The sequence below is a fragment of the Jatropha curcas genome, chromosome 9, assembly GCF_041381405.1.
Source record: "Jatropha curcas cultivar XTBG-Jc1 chromosome 9, XTBG_Jcur_1.0, whole genome shotgun sequence".
NCBI classification, from domain to species: domain Eukaryota; kingdom Viridiplantae; phylum Streptophyta; class Magnoliopsida; order Malpighiales; family Euphorbiaceae; genus Jatropha; species Jatropha curcas.
Window position 1 is genome coordinate 26,924,095 of NC_143159.1, and position 12,196 is coordinate 26,936,290.

The window sequence follows — 12,196 nt, forward strand, 5'->3', positions numbered from 1 at the left end:
CTTGAGATAGGTCCTCTTCACAAAAAGCTTAAACTTACCGAATTATCTTTCTATAATGGAAATTAATTGTACATGAGTGAGGCCATGACCCGGTCTAGGTACATTGATAGATTCACTAAGGAATTAAAATGCTCTCTATTAAATTTTAAAAGTACTCCATATCTATAATTTGAACCGAGATCTTTGATTAAGAGAGAAGGCTTACCATTCTATCTCACCCATTAGTGGTTCTATAAGAAATATTTTAATCCTTAGCAAAACCTCTTTTTTTGTGTGTAAACCACTGGTATCCGAACTCTATCACCAAGAACTTCTTAATCCGGCTCGGAACTTAGTCATAGTTAAGACTCTTCGTCTCTCTCTACAGGTATGTTTAATTGAGATCGAATCCGGGAGCTCTTCCTACATACCGAGCCTGTGTTCAATCCTCAGCAAAAACTTTAAAACTCTTCATGAATGAAAATAATTTATATTTTTAAGCAAGCTTTATTTATAAGATCAGAAATTCAAAATTTAAAATTTTAATAATTAGAGCCGTATTTTCTTTTTGGTATAATCAAAAGGTGTAATTCTTCTCATGCTATAGAGTATAAAGGTTTTAGAGATGGTAGGCAACTTCAATAAGCTGAGAATATAAGTTCGATTCTCAAAAAGTGCACTTTGTTTGAGAGGGGGTAATTAGAGCCGTATTTAGCTACACCAAAAAAGTGAAAGGCAATCTTAAACAAAAAGCTAAAATTCATCCACAGGCAGGCAAAGTAGTGCATGATAATAATGGCAAAAGAAAGGGTAGCAAAACTAAAAGTTAATGATTAGAGTAATCAGCAAATGGAGGTTAGCCATCCATGGATACACATTCTTAGGCGTGCAAAACCTGTCGTGAGCCTGAGGTTATCCTAACGTCGATTGGATTGGCTTAATTTAACAATCCCAAAAGCAAAAAGACAAACAAAACCTACATCTTATTATTTTAACCATCTTTTCTCTATTATTATTATTATTCTTCAAACACATTCCACATTTTAATTCCCTTTGCATATATATTATATATATATAACACTGATACTACAGAAGCCAACCTCGTTGCTCCTACTGCAATATAATTCTTTCATCTCTCTCTGGACCTCTCTATAAAAAAATGGGATATGGAGAGCTTTTAATACGAAGCTACGATGTCCAAAATGATAGAGCTGGAGTAGAAGAACTGGAAAAAAGATGCGAGGTAGGCTCAACTGGAAGAGTGATCCTCTTCACTGATACTTTGGGTGACCCCATTTGCAGAATCCGAAACAGTCCTTTCTATAACATGCTGGTACGTCCCAAAGCTATATATATATATTTCTTTAGTTCATCTTCTTTCTCTATATGTTCTGTTGTTTCTTTTTCATTTCATCATTTCAAAGTTAAAATAAAACATTAGGTAGCGAAGCTTGGAGGTGAATTGGTTGGTGTTATCCAAGGCTCCATAAAGCTAGCAAGTCTTCATAAGCCTAATCTAGCAAAGGTGGGTTATGTGTTAGGCTTGAGAGTGTCTCCTCTTCATCGGCGAAAAGGGATTGGTTTAAAGCTTGTGTTAAAGCTAGAAGAATGGTTTATTCAAAACCACGTTGATTATGCTTACATGGCAACAGAGAAAGACAATGAAGCTTCCGTTCAGCTTTTCATGGACAAGCTTGGTTATGTCAAGTTTAGGACACCTTCTATTCTTGTAAATCCAGTTAATCATCGATCTTTACGTATATCATCAAACATTCAAGTAACTAAACTCAACCCTCAAGAAGCTGAGCTTCTGTATCGCAAATTCTTGAATTCAACTGAGCTTTTTCCAAACGACATAGGCAATATACTAAACAACAAGTTAAGTTTAGGCACTTGGGTGGCTTATCCTAGTGGTGAAGCATGGTGTCATTTTGGTTCAGAAGGAAAAGTTCCGAAAAATTGGGCTATGCTTAGTGTATGGAATAGTGGAGAGCTGTTCAAGCTGAGGTTAGGGAAAGTACCAATACATTGCTGGGTATATACAAAGAGTTCAAGGTTAATTGCTAAACTATTTCCTTGCTTTAAATTGCGAGCAATAACAGATTTCTTCAGGCCATTTGGGTTTTACTTTATATATGGATTGCACCATCAGGGACCGTTATCAGGAAACCTGGTTCGCACTTTATGCAAATTTGTACACAACATGGCTAAAAAGGATTGTAAAGTTATAGTAACAGAAGTTGGAGAAAACGACATAGTAAGGAATCACATCCCACATTGGAAATCACTTTCTTGTCCAGAAGATTTGTGGTGTATAAAGGCCTTGAAAAATGAAGAAAAGAAGAGGCTTAATGAATTGACAACAGCAACAAAAACATCTCTTTTTGTAGACCCAAGAGAGGTTTGAACAAGAAAACTAATATCCTCACCATTTAGTTCCTGCTCCAAGCCAAACCCCACCTCATTTTATTATGTAATCATTACATTATATGAGTCACGGATCGGTTCGTACACTTCTGAACTTATGAATGAGGAAGTATTAAAATTTCTATGTAATAATCATTAACATTCAGGAGTACGATGAATTTTTACATGCCTGAACTTATAAATGAGTAAGCACTGAAATTCATTAATTTACTTCTGTTTTTTAACTACATTTTTTTCAGTAGAATGAACAGAGGTAGTATCAAATGAATTTTTTTTATTATTATTGGTTAATTTGAGATACATTTGGCTAACATTATTAGATAAGTCCTTCCATCTCTCATTGTGGGGGGGGGGGGGGGGGGGGGGGGTGTGGGTTTCTCTTGTTCCTTTCACATTGGTGACATAAAATCTCAAAAGATTTCCTTAATTAGGTGCCACCCTCTTTGTCCTTGCTCCCAACTCCAATTTTGCTACCTCATGATATTGACTAAACAAGAAGCTTGGTGGTCCATCTTTGTCCCTTTCCTCTTGGGTTAAAATGTCTCTCCTCATCTGTCGTTTCTCATATGCATATAGTTGATCGATGCCTGAAGAGCTCTTCGACATGCATGCCAATCAATGCAAGAAAATTCCACATATCAATCTGTCTCTCCATTTTCACATGAATATAATAAGAGACGAGAAATAAGAGAAGTTTCATTTGGAGAACCAAATAGATAGATAGGTAGGTTAGCTATGTCTCTTCCCAAAAATTAATAATCATGAACTCCATGGATTTTCTCTGGTTTTAGCAATAAAGCATATTATAGAGTTGGGAGATGTCAGCTTCAGCTACCAAGTATAGAATCCTACATCTTCTTCCATTACCCTAGTTCGTTCATGGGGGATATAAAAACAAAAGGTGGTTAAGTTTTCAAGTCAGAATTCCTTATTTAGACAAAGCAACACAAGTTAGACATCTAAGCTATACCCACAAAGATGGGAACCCTCAACTTTGTTTAAGCACATATATCTAACGTGTATGTACTAATCATGCATGATTAGGATAACGATACAAAATGAAAATACATGAATTGTTTTCTCATATATGAGGAAATAATGGATTGAAGGATGAGATTTTGCTGGTTCAAATCGACAATAGTTTCTTGACTTGAAAGAGGAAGAGGAAGAGAAAGAGAAAGAGAAAGAGAAAGAGGGTTAATTAATTTTAATTTGTCCTCTATGCTAGTGGGTTAAGCACAATTTCTATCAGTGGTGTGAATTCAAATTGTAGTGGACTAAAATGAATTAAAGGAGAGTTCAGTTTTAATAACGAGGATGCTAGCTAGGTGTCACAACTAGCTAGACAACATGTACGGCCTATGAATTCTATCAAGACAGTAATCAATTGACGAGATTAACTTATATAGATTCGGTGCTTCGGTTCATTCATAAACCAAATCAATAAAAAATAATTTTTTATTAAAATAAAAATGTTTTTTATATTAAAAAAAAAAGATAAAGTGAAAATAATATTTTAAAAGATAGAAGATTTAGTCTAGATGAGCTTATAGATTCTTCTAGACAAGTCTAATTCTTCATTGTTTTTTATTTTTTAATATTTGCTTGTTGATTTCCTGTGTCTGTTTATTTGTTACTTTATATAATGTTATGTACATATGATCACATCGGATGGATGCAAGTAAGATAACTTTAGTTTTACTTGAAGTAGATAAAATAATTATTTTTTAAAAAAATATTTAAAAAATTTTGACAATTGGATTTATTATTTTGTAAAACATCAATTTTTATAAAAAAAATTAATCACCGTTTACAAACAAAATATTATTTTATAAATTATCAACTTATATTCTCAGCTTTACGGGAATTGAGGTCGTTTACCAGCCCAATCAATACCGTATTGATAGAAAACAATATTAGTTTATAAAATATTTATAATTTACAAGCTAGAGTTATTGTTATAAATAAAAAAATTTGCAAAAAATGACTACCTTCTATAAAAAATTTGAAAACATTACAAAATTTTGGCAATAGACATATAATTATTTTATAGAGCATTAATTTTTACTAAAAAAAACTTATATCTTTCACAAAATATTTAAAAATAGTTTTTTTGAAGAAATACAAAATATTTAAAAATATTACAACATATAAACAACAGGTTTTATAAACCACCAACGTCTTAAAAAAAAAAAAACATTTTCTACAAAATATTTGAAATTATTATAATTAGTACAACATATAATAATTATTTTTAAGATCTTATAATATAAAAAGATAATAGAAGAGTACAAGAAAAGAAACCATTCTGATCCTAAACGCTTATCCTCATTTTTAATTAGGAATCAGTGTTCATTGATAAGTTATTCTTGATTACTTATAAGCTATATTATTTTTTATATTGATTGCATTTTATATTTTATTTAATTTTTTTAGTAATTAAATTTAATTATTAAAAATTAATATTGGTTTTTCAAGTACATAAATTTCTTATAAAAAGAAAATCCTTAGCGCATATGCAACAAAATGAAGAAAAATCTTCAAAACAATTTCTTGTGGAGATTGACCTAAAAAGTCTTTATAGTTATCCACAAACACGGGTGAGCACAGACGAAACACGTGCACGCACATACACACACGTTCTTGTGCAAACTGTGCATGTACACACAAGATATATACACATGCACACACGAAATACACGGGCATTTACGGTAGAACACATAAATGGCTAATGCATAAATACGACTCACTGTCACAATTCTACTTTTCAAATTTCATAATGATTATATTCAGTTGTTAAGCCGCCGAGTTAGAAATATTTTTCAACAGAATCATTTATTTAATTTAATTTTTAGTGATTTAAATTATATTAAAAATATTAAAAATTTTCACTTAATATGTATTTGTTAAACTTTTTTCATCAATTCAATCCCATGTGATCTCATTACATATATTGTGGCGCTACCACTGACTAAACTTTTCGTTAAAATGAAATGTGAAATTATAAGATTATGATTGAATTCCAATAAAGATATTTCATTTTGACACGAAGTATAATTATTATTGAAATGTGATGGTGTGTGGTCATGATTGAACTCCGACAAAGTTAAAGGGTCACGAGAATAATTAGCCAAAATTCATATTTAAACTTGCACAGTAAGCCATACATAAATTCGTCTTTCAATTTTATTACTTTAATTTTCTGACGACCTTAATTTTTATTTTGACTTATCAAACAATTGAATTTATAAAATTATATGTATTAAACATTTTCATTTGTAAAAATATTTTATTAAATATTTTAACTTGCAAAATATATATCAATTAAATATTTATTAAATATGATATATATTATAAATCAATATTTCTTATAGATTATAGTAAAATTAATATTTATTTAACATTTAATATGTAATCATTGCATTTATCTTATTCTTAATATAAATACAGGCTTAATAAAATTATAAAAATCTGAAAAATATGAGAAAAAAAATTATAATCAAATACTTAATATTGTAATAAAAAAAAGTATTACAACGATCAAATAATGAGCAATTATAATATGCAACACACATCATAAAAAATTAATATATAAATTTATGGATATCCATTAAATTAAACGGTGTAGTTATGGGTGCTCGTTAGTATTATTTATTACTAGCAAAAAATAGTATCTTACTCAAATTTGACTTTGAACAATTTTAAAATTATTGGTACCCTATCCTATTCCATTTAAAGGGTAATTTGAAGCAAAATAATAAAATTTTAAATAAATTCGGATATAAACATGTAAATGAATATTTCAATGGGTTTTGAATAAATGTGGATAATAAAATTTTAAACATATTAATAATTTAAAATTAGTAAATATACGTTTCACTTCTATCCTTAATTTAAACTAATACAAATCAATATTTTTTTTGAGTTTTTTAAGGAAGGAGATTTAAACTTAGGCACAGTTCGATAGCAATGTAGTGTTTAATGTTTTGATATGGTTGAAACACTATCTTAATTAATTATAACGATCGGTAATATAATATCTACCCTTTAGAGTTTGAGACTGTTTTATGAAACATAATGTTTAGCATTTTATAATTTTTTATGACACATATACCTATCGCTTGTCTTTACCTTTTTTTTTGCTCTCATAGTCTTTGTTTTGTCATTTTATATTAAACAGCTAATCAAACAGTTATTTATATCGAACACTTTTATTCTAAACTGTTATATAACCGTTAACCAGTAATAGCTAATATTTAACCAGCTAAATTTGCCGAATAGACTCTTAAATTTATTGTCACGTCATATATATACTTGTCACTAAACCATGTCTTTGCCTGCGATAATTTTAATATTTTGAGAAGTGGAAATTAAAAACTTTGCAACTAATTAACAATTCCCCCATAAATTGTTAATGCGCATCCCACTTGTTAACTACCTTTTACAACAAATAATTGAAATTAACATTTTCTAGAAAATTAAAAAAAAAAAAAATCGAAGATGGAAATCCCACATATCACTACCACAAAAGAACACTCTCATTTAATAGATAGGCCCACTTCTTTTTAAACGCCTCTTTCCTTCCATATAGTCCCTCTCATGGAGTCCAAGTAGACTTTTAGTTGTAGACTCAACAATAATACTCCCAGAGTCTTTCTTCTCTGCCTCTCTTCTGTTCTCTTCTCTTCACTTCTTCCATGGCTCCATCATCAGCTTGCGTTGTCGATACGGCTCGAGCGTTGAGCTGTCGTAACAGTACGGCGGCGTCTCATCTGAAGCTAATCTCTATCCTAATTATCTTCTTTACGAGCGTTATAGGCATATCTTCTCCAGTACTCCTCGCTCGCTATTTCCATGGAAAACCGCTTTACGACAGAGCGATTCTTGTGATAAAGTGCTTCGCCGCCGGTGTAATCCTCTCCACCTCTTTGGTACACGTGCTTCCTGATGCGTACGCCGCCCTTTCGGATTGTCACGTGGCATCCAAACATCCATGGAAGGACTTCCCTGTCGCTGGGTTGGTTACTCTGATTGGTGCTTTGATCGCTTTGTTAGTTGATATAACTGCAAGCGCGCATGTGGAGAATAGTCAGGGCCAGGGCCATGGCCACGGCGGCGGCGGTAGTAAAAATTATACTCCGGTTGGGACACAGGAGGAAATTGGAGGAAAGAAGGCGGGAGAATTGTCGAAATTGGAATTGGGAGAAAGAGAAGAGGAGGAGAGTTTGGTGAAATTAAAGCAGAGATTAGTTTCGCAGGTGTTGGAGATTGGGATCATATTTCATTCGGTGATAATTGGGGTGACGATGGGTATGTCACAAAATCAGTGCACCATTAGACCTCTGGTTGCAGCTCTTGCTTTTCACCAGATCTTTGAAGGGATGGGACTTGGTGGCTGCATAGCTCAGGTATTTATGTCACTTCTTTTTCTTATTTTTTACTTTTATTTTAGGAATTGTTAAATTTAGACGTTACAATAAATTAAATACTCCTGATCAAGAAATTAATTTAGTTTGATTACAATAAATTCAAAATTTTGAAATAAACATAAACATAGAGATAATAATAAAACAAAGATTACCAACTAGACTTGTTCCGAGTGGAAATGGCTCGTTTTCCTTCAGCAAGACGAGGGATTACCAATTAGACTTGGTCCGAGTAGGAAGGGCTCTTTTCCGTCAGCAATACGAGAAAATTCCTCCTTGGTAGGCATAAGGATCTGATGCTATGCGAGCAGAGTTAAACTCAGCCCCAACAGATAAATGAAACGTTTCCAAAAACGTGGAAATGCACACGACTAGTAGTTGGTTAACTTGTTCTTGAATGTTAAGATTTTTCTTTTTTTGGGTTTTATTTTTACTTTGCTATGCATCTGAAACTGCAATAATATGGATACTTGCAGGCGGGATTTAGCTTAGGAACAGTGGGCTACATGTGTTTCATGTTTTCAGTGACTACACCAATGGGGATAGTATTAGGGATGATAATATTTTCATTGACAGGGTATGATGATAGTAACCCTAATGCCTTAATTATGGAAGGATTATTAGGATCCCTCTCTTCAGGGATACTCATATACATGGGTCTTGTTGATCTCATAGCTCTTGATTTTTTCCATAACAAGTTGATGAACTCTGCTCCATCCTTGAAGAAGATATCATTCATTGCTCTAATTCTTGGCTCTACAGCAATGTCCATCCTTGCCCTTTGGGCTTGAAAATTTTCACTTTTTTTTTTCTTTTTGTCAGATTAATTATATGTAAATGCATGTAAAATCAATGGAAGCATATCCATACAACACAGCATCAATTAATGAAGAACAGAATAGCTATGAAGCATTTGGTATTTGGTTAAATGTATTGACAGTACTGTAATGGCCTTAAACAAAGTCACCACAACATGGGCTTCAATTGGGCTTTGGATTTACAAACTCATATTTCTTTGTCATAGTTACTGTGGTAAATTTAGTGACAAGTGATAGTTGATTACAAACTCATATTTCTAATCCCAAAATAATTAATTTAATCTAATTTTAAAAATTAAATAGTAATTTCCTCTTTAATTTTGATCTAGTATCATTAAATGATTAAGCAATTTACTAAATATTTTGGTTTTGAATCAAATTGAACTAAAAAATGAAAAATTAAATTAAATTTTTTTGTTTTTTTTTTAAACTGAATTAAAGTCGAACTATGTATAAAATTAAACCGATTTGAATCAATTCATTAAGTTTAATTTTGAGCAAAATTCACTTATTATTTATAATTAAACTAAAACTGATAACCAAAATTACTGAAATCTTGGATTAAACTGAATTGATTGACTCGAAGAATCAGATCGAAAAAATTAAATTAGATGGATTCAATTTGATTTTTTTTTTCCAATCTAGGTAAAAGATGATTCAATTGCAATAGTACCCTAGAGATTGAGGTTGAAGTCTTAAAGGATTGGCTCTAGAAAGGAGTTTTAGAATAGAGAGAGAGGGGTGGATTGAAAATTTACAATTATCTTCTCTGCAAAAAAGAAAAAAAAAAGTTTATATAAATTTTGATTTCTCTACTCTTTTCTTAATTTCACTTCTTTCTTGATATTATTTTCTTTTCATTTCAATTTTTTTTCCTTAATTTGTTATAGGAAAAAAAAACTATTTAAAAAAATAATAATAATAATATGGAGTTTGAAAACTATTTGAACTATTTAAAATTGACATTTCAATCGCATTCAACAAAATGTTGAATAAAAAGATTAATTAGAGAACTGATAAATGATTGATTATATTAATTTTTGAAAATATAAATTTCAATCGATGATTTTCACTAATATAGAGAGATTAAATAGTAATTTATATATTAAGTTCGGACAAAAAAAAAAACTCAAGATCCTATGTATGCGCCTGTTATTAGTGTTATTACCAACTAAATTAACTGTATGGTATCAAGAATTGAAAACCTAAATGTTCTTGAAATAAAGAGGAAAAGGAAAACACAATTCCTTGACAATGAGGGAACAGTTGTTCCGTTGGAGGCACGGCATCAATACAAGCGTGTTGCATTTAAATGCTGTTCACATCATAAAGATGCCCAAACCAATTTTCAACATTCAACGGTCACATTTAATTTGATACTTTTAATTATCATGTCCTTCCATCAAATTTCTCCTATACAAATTAATTTTTTTTTTTTTTAGTAGTATACTTAGCCTTAAGGGCGAGCAAACTTTGAAAAAAAAAAAAAACAAAAATCATATTATTTTTTATTATTGGGCTTCGGTTTCGATTTCGATTTTTAATCTTCTATAATCTCATGTACAAATTATATATTTTTTTTTATTATTTTCTACAATGATTTTAATAGTACACTCTCTTATATCGGTTTAATATATACAAGAATATTCAGAACACTCCTAATTATCATTAAGAAATAAATAATTATTTTGTTTGCAATTTTCTGTGCTAGAACTTGTCTTCAATTAAGGTATACTTGATCTATAGTGATTTCAATTACTACTTACGTTTCATAATACTTATCACAATTGGAAAAATAATTTTTTCTAAAATATTTGTCACATTTATGATTTCAATGAGTAATAAATTCATTTTTTCCATATTTATCATTTGTATATAACTAATAATTATTACTTCAATTTAATAATTTTCTTTAAAAATTAATATTTAAATTAAGGGTAATATAGTCAATTTAATTAACAATTTATTATAACTTAAACAAATTTAATGGTTTTTTCAATGGACATGAAATTCTAAATGTGACGAATATTACGAAAAAAAGATACTATGATTTAAAGATGAGAATGGGTCCTCAACAAAAGTAGAAGCTTATCTCAAGGAGTATAAGCATTCCTCTTTTCTCCAGCTTTAGTACCAGTAATAAGGAGAAAAGGAATTTTTAAGGTTTGAAGATGAAGTAGTTTTAAGTTCTATGGACTCAAGTTTAGGTGTGAACCTAAAAGAAGCCTACTTGTTCTTTATTTCTTTACCATAATTATTATATTGCAACTTCCTAACTGATTCAACTACCACAGGGGGTAAAACTTCACCATCTAAGAAAATCTTTCACTTTTACTCAATGAATTAGTGTATTAACCCATTCCATTAGCTTCGTTGGGAAGTCCGATGCATCGGAATAATATCACAAGCTACATAATAAAGATCCATTTTCTTATCTCGCTAAATTGATAATATATCTTATGATAAAAAAAAAACTCAAACTCGAGACTTCTGACTCTCTATAACTCCATGATGATGAAAAGATTAAGGTTGTATTTGGTAACATTTTTTTTTAACATAGCGTTTGAACCATTTTTTGGAGGTTAAAGTAACGTTTTATAAAAAGTTAATTCATGTAACATTTATTTTTTAGCGTTTTTTGAAAAGTTACTCAAACAGTTAACTATTAAACGCTATTAAAATAACTAATAGTTATCAAAATAGTTAATTTTACGCAATAGACGCTAACTAATTTTGCTGAATAGCCCATAGCTAGACAATATATACCCATTGGCTAACCATTTCATCAAACAAGTAAACTACATAATACCAGATCACAACAAATTATGCTCTCTAATTAAGAAAAATTTCCAAAAAAAGATTTTAAGGTAAAAAAATTCTAGAAAGACTTTATCTTGGTAGCCTGTAGTTATCAATGCCCATTCAATATTCTACTTGTCAGCATCTTTACCGTCCTTTATTTCACATGATTTCCACTTTTTTCTTTTTCTTTTTTTATTTTAATTGTTTTTTACTTTTTTCTTTTTGCCTTGTCACATTGCTTCATAAGTAAAAAATGACAATGTACTTTAATGCTATCAAGAACAAAAAAGAAAAATTCACAAGAATAATTTAAGGATTCTGTCGGTTTGGTTTGAATTTTTACAAAATCGAATTATAAAAATCAAAAAATCAAAATGAAATAATTAAAATTTTGAATACATATGTATATAATATGTAAATGTAATTTATAAAAAAGAAATATAATTCAATTAGTTTGATTTCTTTTTTATTATCAAATTTATAAAATCATTCCAACCAATTGTTAAATTATTAAACCTTATGGCTCATCAACCTAATAAAGGTATTCTATTGAATGAAAATGGGACCCTCTAAGATTTTCTAAGGCCATATATATCAATATTCATAAAAAGAAAAAAGAAAATAATTGACTTTGACCAAAGAATTTAATTTTGCACCTAACTTAACTTCCTAAAGACAACTCTAACACATACCTGCCAGCCCTACACAGCAAATTACATGAATTTCTATCTTATTTAATAAGCA

At 30.2% G+C, this 12,196-nt stretch overlaps 2 protein-coding genes across 2 annotated transcripts; both read left to right on the forward strand.

The window, feature by feature from the left end:
• Nucleotides 1-1,025: 1,025 nt before the first annotated feature.
• LOC105639572 (Acyl-CoA N-acyltransferases (NAT) superfamily protein) lies at nucleotides 1,026-2,572 on the forward strand. The gene is made up of 2 exons (XM_012223660.4): nucleotides 1,026-1,312; nucleotides 1,421-2,572. Exons 1-2 carry the CDS (start codon nucleotides 1,139-1,141, stop codon nucleotides 2,384-2,386), a joined length of 1,140 nt encoding a protein of 379 aa, XP_012079050.1. The 5' UTR covers nucleotides 1,026-1,138; the 3' UTR covers nucleotides 2,387-2,572.
• A 4,415-nt stretch (nucleotides 2,573-6,987) lies between these two features.
• On the forward strand, nucleotides 6,988-8,816 carry ZIP6 (ZIP metal ion transporter family). Its single transcript, XM_012223674.4, has 2 exons — nucleotides 6,988-7,814; nucleotides 8,309-8,816. Exons 1-2 carry the CDS (start codon nucleotides 7,104-7,106, stop codon nucleotides 8,621-8,623), a joined length of 1,026 nt encoding a protein of 341 aa, XP_012079064.1. The 5' UTR covers nucleotides 6,988-7,103; the 3' UTR covers nucleotides 8,624-8,816.
• Nucleotides 8,817-12,196: the final 3,380 nt, after the last annotated feature.

Excerpts from the sequence above, each read along its gene's own strand:
- LOC105639572 (XM_012223660.4), top strand. The coding sequence starts at position 1,139 with ATGGGATATGGAGAGCTTTTAATACGAAGCTACGATGTCCAAAATGAT. Across the intron at positions 1,313-1,420 it reads GTCCTTTCTATAACATGCTG|GTAGCGAAGCTTGGAGGTGA; the intron begins GTACGTCCCAAA and ends ATAAAACATTAG.
- ZIP6 (XM_012223674.4), top strand. The coding sequence starts at position 7,104 with ATGGCTCCATCATCAGCTTGCGTTGTCGATACGGCTCGAGCGTTGAGC. Across the intron at positions 7,815-8,308 it reads TTGGTGGCTGCATAGCTCAG|GCGGGATTTAGCTTAGGAAC; the intron begins GTATTTATGTCA and ends GGATACTTGCAG.